Source organism: Poecilia formosa, unplaced genomic scaffold (assembly GCF_000485575.1).
Source record: "Poecilia formosa unplaced genomic scaffold, Poecilia_formosa-5.1.2 Scaffold262, whole genome shotgun sequence".
Lineage (NCBI taxonomy): Eukaryota > Metazoa > Chordata > Actinopteri > Cyprinodontiformes > Poeciliidae > Poecilia > Poecilia formosa.
This window is the reverse complement of record NW_006800201.1, coordinates 661,157-668,828: the sequence shown is the minus strand read 5'-3', so window position 1 is coordinate 668,828 and position 7,672 is coordinate 661,157. Positions and strand designations below refer to the sequence as shown.

At 37.9% G+C, this 7,672-nt stretch overlaps 1 protein-coding gene and 1 long non-coding RNA gene across 5 annotated transcripts in view; both read left to right on the top strand.

The window, feature by feature from the left end:
* afap1 (actin filament associated protein 1) overlaps window positions 1–7,672 on the top strand; it is a 104,285-nt gene that overhangs the window by 43,343 nt on the left and 53,270 nt on the right. Inside the window, exon 1 of one of the 4 annotated variants that reach the window (XM_007570510.2) lies at window positions 1,597–1,824. The exons of the other annotated variants lie outside the window; for them this stretch is intronic. Coding sequence (XP_007570572.1) covers window positions 1,788–1,824 — 37 coding nt within the window. The 5' untranslated portion in view covers window positions 1,597–1,787. Of the gene's footprint in view, window positions 1–1,596; window positions 1,825–7,672 lie in introns of those variants that run through there. 4 annotated transcript variants of the gene reach the window in all.
* LOC107838478 (uncharacterized) overlaps window positions 3,756–7,672 on the top strand; it is an 8,749-nt gene continuing 4,832 nt past the window's right edge. The window contains exons 1-2 of the long non-coding RNA XR_001664546.1: window positions 3,756–3,765; window positions 3,970–3,973. This is a non-coding gene — a long non-coding RNA (uncharacterized LOC107838478). The remainder of the gene's footprint in view (window positions 3,766–3,969; window positions 3,974–7,672) is intronic.

Sequence of the window (7,672 nt, the reverse complement as noted above, 5' to 3'; positions counted from 1 at the left end):
TATCTTTTTCTCGTTCACAGAACAACTCTCTTAGCTTCTTTGTTCTTTGCTTCTTCTTCGCTCTCTCTGCTTCTTCTGGCGCCAGAGAATGTAGCAATCCGGTTGGCTGGAGCTAGTCACATGGGCTACACATCAATGTGACCCTTCAGAATAAGAGATTTATCTCACACTTGACCGTTTTAGCTGCTGACAAAATAAAACTGTTTTATGCATATTTTTAACCAAATAAAATATCATAACATGAAATACAACACTGATGTCTGTAATTATTACTTTTTATATTTTTAACTGTTTTAATACATGTATTCTCTATTTATTCTCCTATTTATTTATTTATGTCCTATTTATCTATTTTATAGCTATTTTTATGAAAAGGCTTACATTTAGTGAGGATTATGTTAACCTGGGTTACACCTGCATAGAGGCCTGACTGGTGGATTGCTGCAGATATGGTTGTCCTGCTGGAAGGTTGTCCTATCTAACAATTGAGATCAGGACCTTTTGATGGCCATGCCAAAATATCAACTTTGTTCTTTTAAATCACTTTGTAATGTCTTCGACTGTACTTAGGTTTATTCTCCAATTTTAAAGCCAAAAATCCTTGGCAGAACTTTGTTTTGATTAGCATTGCAACTTTGTGGCCAATCGCATGTATTTAAGCTTGTGATTGTGTGTATCTGCAAAGTGCAAAATGCTTTTTTTTATGTTTCCTTGATGTAATGATTTCGTCTTTGCTCCCTTTCTGGCCTTTCAGCCTATTTAGGTACGCAACATTTTCCCGGTGGATAATTGTCTTTTTAGATTCAGCAGCAGCTTCACAAGATCTTTGACTTTTGTTCTGAGGTCATCTTACAACATTTCAGACCTAAACACTTTGATTTCTGGAACACAGAACTCATCTATATGATGGTGTATTATTCCCATCATGTCTATACTTGTGTAATTGTTTGAACAGATCGATGAGGCACCTTCAAATTTTTGGAAATTGTTCCTAAGGATGAACCAGACTTGAGGACCATTGTCTTCCTTGGCTGATTTCTTTTGAGTTTTCATCAAGTCAAATCAGATTAACTCACGTGTGGGTTTACCTAGCAAAAATTTCCAAAGCCATGACATCATCATTTGGGCTTTCCCCTCATTATTTGTTTTGCATGTAAACTTTGATTTTGCCAGGAGTCCTGGCATTTTAGCAAATAGCACTAATTTTGGTCATTCTAATTGACCTACAAGATAAGTTTTGTCTGATTTAGCTTTAGACAATGTGAAAAAATTATGGGTGTGGCTTTTTGTTCACTTGTGGTGTATCATATTGGTTCCAAAGCAGATATTCTGATTTTAAAATCTGAATATCTTGATTTTAAGGTCATTCAAAGGGGAAAAAATATATACCCTCCACATTTTCCCCAGTCCAAACCCCATAATTTTCAGATATTCAGATGTTAATCAATATTCTCTTTCTTCCTGGCAGTCCGTTTGTCAGGTAAATATACCGAAAAGAGATTGATGAGCTTTGTTAGATACAGAAGTATACTGTCCATGCAGGCAGTTCGTGGGAGTGGGATATGATGGGAGGGGAGGAGGAACAGAGGGAGGGATCAGAAAGATTCGGAGAAAAAGTTTGAAAGGAACAAGAAAGCTCCAGCAGCCGGCGGTTCGACGGAAAAAGAGCTATAAAGAGGGAAACGACCCGGACCGTGAGGATTTTTATTGCTGGCCCTCGAGCCACTGGGCGCGCGCCTCCTGCCGTGTGTACGTGATCTCGTGGATTAAATGAGTTTGAACTCACGATGAGGAGTGAGCCCATTCTATTCGCTTGCAGCAGGGGTGAGTAGTCGCCTTTTGAGTCTCTAAATACAGGAAAACGCTTTATTTTCACTTTTCGGTGTCGCTGTCGGCCATTTTTATCTTTTGGGCTGGTTTTACTGGGGCTTCATCCAGTTAGACCGGCTCCTAAGAGAAAGAAAAGTTACTTTTGCAACTGGCCTCGGGCGGCTACACGCACGCGCTCACGTTAAGAGGGAGTCGTATTGGTAAAAGGTGTGCGGGTTCAGCTGGCTGGGGGAGTTTGGGTGGAAGGGGGAGAAACAGCTGGCTCCTCCTTAAGGTCTGGGCCAGAATGATCTCAGTCTGGTTTGGGTAAGATGCCGCAGCTTTCTTTCCTGTCCGTCACCTACACAGTAAAGTGTAAAGTGTTGATGCTGTTGCCTTCCACATTAGGTTTCAGCATAATAAGTTTCTCATCATATTTCTTCAGTGCTTCACTTTTTATGTGCCCCAGATTTCACTAAAAAAGTTCACAGTGTCATTGCTGAAGCACAACAGAAGCATTAATTTGCCACTCTCACATTTGGTGAAACAAAACAAATATACTTTGATGTATTTATTTGAAAACTTTGTTTTTTATAGTGAATTTTCTCTGTGGTGTTTTAAATTTAAATATAAAAAATATTCTTTACATACATTTAATAGTTATTCCAAAGTGGATTACATAATAAAAATGAAGTTAAAACATGCATGGTTTTCAAAGGGATGGTAAATAAATAGGTCTGAACTTTGACTAGTTCATTCTAACCCATGAATATGCAATGATCCAAGAAATTCAGATTTGTCGTCCTAATGGACAATGGTCTTAATTCTTTTACAGCCTCTGTAACAGTTTTTTCTTTTTCTCCAAGGATTGTATTTAGCTTCATGCATCTTAAACTGGCCTCAATTTTCCTGCTGATTTCATGTCCCGTATGATTCCATTAGTTGTTGACGAGCACTGCTAATTCACCTGATTTGCTTTTGCTGCTCCTCTTTATATCTATGTCTGCTGTATGGTTAGAAAGCTAGGCAAAGAGACATTGGAGTCTGTAAGGGATTTTTTATAACTTCTTCCTCCATGAAACCTCCTTTTTAATTTGTTTGGAATTTGGGGTTATAGTTTAGGTAGGACTGGACAATAAATCAATAACAAATCAGATTTTTTTGCATAGTCTTCACATTACCAAATGTGATCCCCAGTGTGATCTGTAAGCAAAGGCGCTGTTACATCACATGTAGAGCACATACTCATTGATTGCGGAAGTAAACATGGATGCTAATGGTGGAGCACATCTTGTGATTTTAAAATTGTTGTCCAACAGGAGCCAGGACATTAACAACTTAATCCGCATTATCACCCGCCATGGTTGTTGTTTTTGTTCCTCCTTAAGGAAGAGCCAGCTGTTTCTCCCCCTTCCACACATCAGGATGCAGAATAGTGACGTTTGCCGAGTACCAATGACATTCAGGTTGGATGAATGCGACCTGGCCATACAGACACAGGTCACATTTTAAATTATCAGAAAAGTGTCAGATTTAGGACCAAATATCCAAGTTGCCTGGGTTGCATTCAAAAAAATCTGATCTGTGTTATTCAGACTGTAATAAAAAGGTGAGATAAAGGTCACATAAGGGCAAAGAAAAATCAGATTTTAGTTATTTCAGGTTGCATTGTGATTAAAGCCCAACTCAGTCACTCTTTGGTTACCTAGCAACAACCTTGCACAGCAGCAGTTTCAAGTTTTGCCAATGTGCGTCATAAGTGCTTAAAAAAAAAACATCTACAGTTTTCTACAGTGAAAACTGTAGATAAAAAAGGAAATGTCATACCACCAGTTTGCCAGTATTTCAGATATTTAAAACCAAAACTAATCATCAATTATCTACCAACAATTTTTGATATCAATTGATATGAAACACTTGTGTCATAAGTTTTTCAGCCATATCATCCAGCCCTAAGTTCAGGCATTATTTGACCACCTCAGCTGCTTGTTGTTGCAAAAACAGTTCAGATGGTTCCCACAGTTACACATCATAATTATCCAAAATTAAAAACAATAATTGCTATCAGGATGAAAGAGCTGAATGGAAATGTGCACCCCATTTTCAGATCATTATTTGGAAAGAACGCTGAATACCATTATCTCTAGTAGCCTAGCACAGCTCTGTCCCACATTCCAGGTGGGCTATTTGTTCAGCTAGCCCCACTCTGTTCCCAAAAGCTACCAGATCTGATCCTGACATGAAAAGCTGCCCTCTGGTTTTGATTTATCCTGTTTGTGGTTATGACAATAGAAAAAGCTGCAGGGTATTGGGTGGCCCAGGTGGCACTTCTCTTTCTGATGTTTGGTCCAGAACTTACACATCCATTTTGCAGCAGCAGTGTAGAATCCAACCCCAGTGTCCTCTAACAGGAACCTTTCTATGCTCTCCATGGTCTGTGATTTGCAGACAAGCTTCATCTGAAGAAACTCATTGCATGTACAGTCATTGCTGAAGGTTTTAGATGTATTTTGTATTTAAATATTTCACATTTTAAAATGTTTAGTCCCAGCTCAAAGTATGATCTTTGAGTAAAGATCATTCTTTCTCCTAACTTTGGTTGACTCTGAAGCTATGTCAGTTTGTGAACAAAGTCCTGGCTGATGGTGGCTGGATCTCAGTCTCTTACACTGAGGCATGAATGTAGAGACAGTTTAGAGGAAAACCTCTAAACTGTTTCCTCTAAACAGGAACTGTCTTCCTGTTATAAGGAAGTTTCTTCCTTATAACAGGAAGAAACTTCCTGTTATAAGGAAGTTTCTTTCTTATAACAGAACCAGAAACTGGTTGTGAAAGACCATTTGCCACTACCAAATTGAAGTGTGAAGAAACAAATCCAATTCACAGAAAACACAGACGCAGATCCAGGATGACTTTCTATGGTAAAAAAAGTAAAAAATGAATGGCAGTAGTAGATCTTTTAGTGGGTTCATTTAGAAGAGAAACATTGCTCACATATTTACATAGCATTTTGAACTTTCAATAAAAAAGAAAACATTTTTTTTTAAATGCAGCTTAGGAATGGGTGATAGCACTGTTGGCTTTTCAAATCTGTTTTTACGTTCATTGTATTTATCAGAAGTGAATAAACAGGAATTTCTTCACAGATTTCTGAAGTAGTCTGCAAATGGATGAAGTTGTGTGTTGTCCTTATATCTCATAATGCTGAGCTCTTTCTCCATTGAGCATTTTCTGACAATTCTGCAGGAAATGGTTTGGACAGCTCAGTGGCAGCACAAGAATCCTTACAGTCTTAAGTTTTAGAGTCTTAATTCAGATGTCTAGAAATGTATTTCAGACTAGTAATAATTACATTTGTCATATCTTAAATTTTAATTACAGATGTGTGATCCATCAAATGTGAAATCTGGTTGTCACAACCCGCTTGCTGCACAAAGCTGCTTGCACTATTTTGAGCTCTCCCTCTGCCCCTTCCATCCTGCCATACTTTCAGACATGCCCCTGATCATGGCTACTCTTCCTATGAACTCACCTGATTGGTCCTCTGTTCAAGGGGGTTCACTTTCTCTTTTGAAAGATGGTAGTTTCCCTCCATACCTTTCAACAACCACTGCCACTATTCTGCCAATGTTGCATCCCTTGCTGGAACTATTAAAATAATTCAGAGGCTGTATAGTCCCACACGTGTTTCAAATTACATCACTGTCATAGTAGTGGCTGCAATCACCGTGGACAAATAAAAAACAAACCAAAAGCAAAAAATATGTAAACTCCTGTGCAGCAGCCTCTCTGACGTCGCAAGCCAGAAGTCATAAGAAGAGTGTGATGCCAAAATTTAAATGCAAGTTCTACAATTAAACATTTAATATTACTAAAAACTATTCAGTTATGCTCTGTAATATAAAAATTTTACATTTGTGCATTGCACATGTTAGAAAAAAGAATGAATTCCTCGTTGTGATTTGTGAGATGTGACCTGTAAGTCTTTGTTTCTTTTTATGTTTGTAAGTGTGAGCATTTTAATAGTATATGGGGCTTATATGTATATATGTTATCCATAGCTCTTGCCCTGATTGAAAACAAGAAAAGAATTCCAAACACTTTTGTTTTGTGTTTATTTTGTTTATGGACATTTAAAATACAAAACTGAAAAAATGAAACTATGTCAAGGATTTTTTGTTTTGTTTTTTGTGTGTAGAGAAAGAAAAATATACTTTTTGTCATTCATTGTGCTAGAGGGTCAACATCCTATAAATGTATTGTCCTTGTGTGAACATTTTTAAATAATACAAAAGTAACTAAAAATCCTAGTTGTAGGGATAGTCAGTTGAATCCGATTTTATCCTTCAAAGGCCAGCTATTTGCAGAAACTAGTATTGTGTAGGTCTCTAGTATTGGCTTGATGACCTAGAATCTTTCCAAAATTATTGATCAGATCATTTTTAGTGAGCCTTTCATTTCTCTCACACTGAAGCAGTTCAAAGTTCAGTCAGAGAAACCACTTTCCCCCAGCAGAAGGTTCAACCTCAAAGCAGGAGCTTCTCTACAGTCTCCATCATCCTCTTCTCTACAATTATCTTTTTAAGAGATACCACAATGAGTGTCATCACTCTGCCCAAGTCTGCCTTTAGCTTACTTGTGAACAAGCCCCCTATCACCTAAGGATTGCCCCTAATATAATCTGAAAGTGTTTGCCAGTGCTGGCCTATCTCTCTACAGTGCTGCTCTGTATCTCCAGCAGCAGCAAACCCTTTCTTCTCCCCCTCTTTACTTCACATCAGGATTTTACATATGCATATTTGTGTTCTGGAAAACATCTGCTCCTATGGTAAACCACCTGCGCTGTTTGATAGCAATCAGTTCCCTCTCTATAATGTTTACTTGGCATCCCCAAGTCCAAAAACTACAAAATGAAAGGCGAAATTAAAAGGGGTTGGGGGTGTGTGTAACAAACCTCATAATTACAGTCCTGAGGAAGAGGGCAACTGCTACATAGCATGCCTTTCATCATAAACTAATGCTGCAGCATCTCTGATCTGCTCATAACTCTCTCCTTTCACTTGGTGCTCATTGAAGCTCAAACTTTATGAAACATTTCATGTTATAGCGCTTTCACCAGCAAGTCAGGTCAAACCTCTCAGTTCAAAGACTCAGGGCTTTCTCTTTCTCCTAACGTTTTGAAGTTCTACTAGCTTTAGTAAGTTTGCATAAAACTCTTAATTATAAATACAAGAAAATACTCGTACATACAAGAAAATGTCATAATTACAAGATCCTGATTTTCTAATTATGAGAATAGATCTTGTAATTACAAGGTCCTGATCATGGATGTTGTTATTGCATAAAATTCATATCACAATATACATTGTGATAGGTGGCGGTAACGATGTATATCACAATATATTTCTGTGTTAAACTTATAATAGAAACAAAAAAAAAATCGCATCCTAATTGAGAGAAATGTACATACTGGTATGTGCTAAAATCTTTTTAGGTACTTTTTGAGGATGTTATCTGTATGTAATGTTTGGATTTATGGTTTTATTTTCCTGAAAATGAGATTTTTTTTTAAGGGAGATTTGGTAAGTAGCAGCATAATCCCAATGGTGACTACCAAGGGCGAAAGTAGGGGGGTACGGTAGGGTACTGCATACCCCTAAAAGATTTAGCGGGGGTACGCAGTACCTGCAAGAGAGGGGAGCGACTGCCTGCTGTAAAAAGTGCACCCATCAGCCGTGACTGATTAGTTTTTCAAGAACAATCTAAAACACGACTTAATCAGTTAATAACGTTTTTCCCATTTCATATCGTTTCTGAACTCTTAATGCTTTACTAGAGCAGCGGTGCAAAACGTCGATCGCGG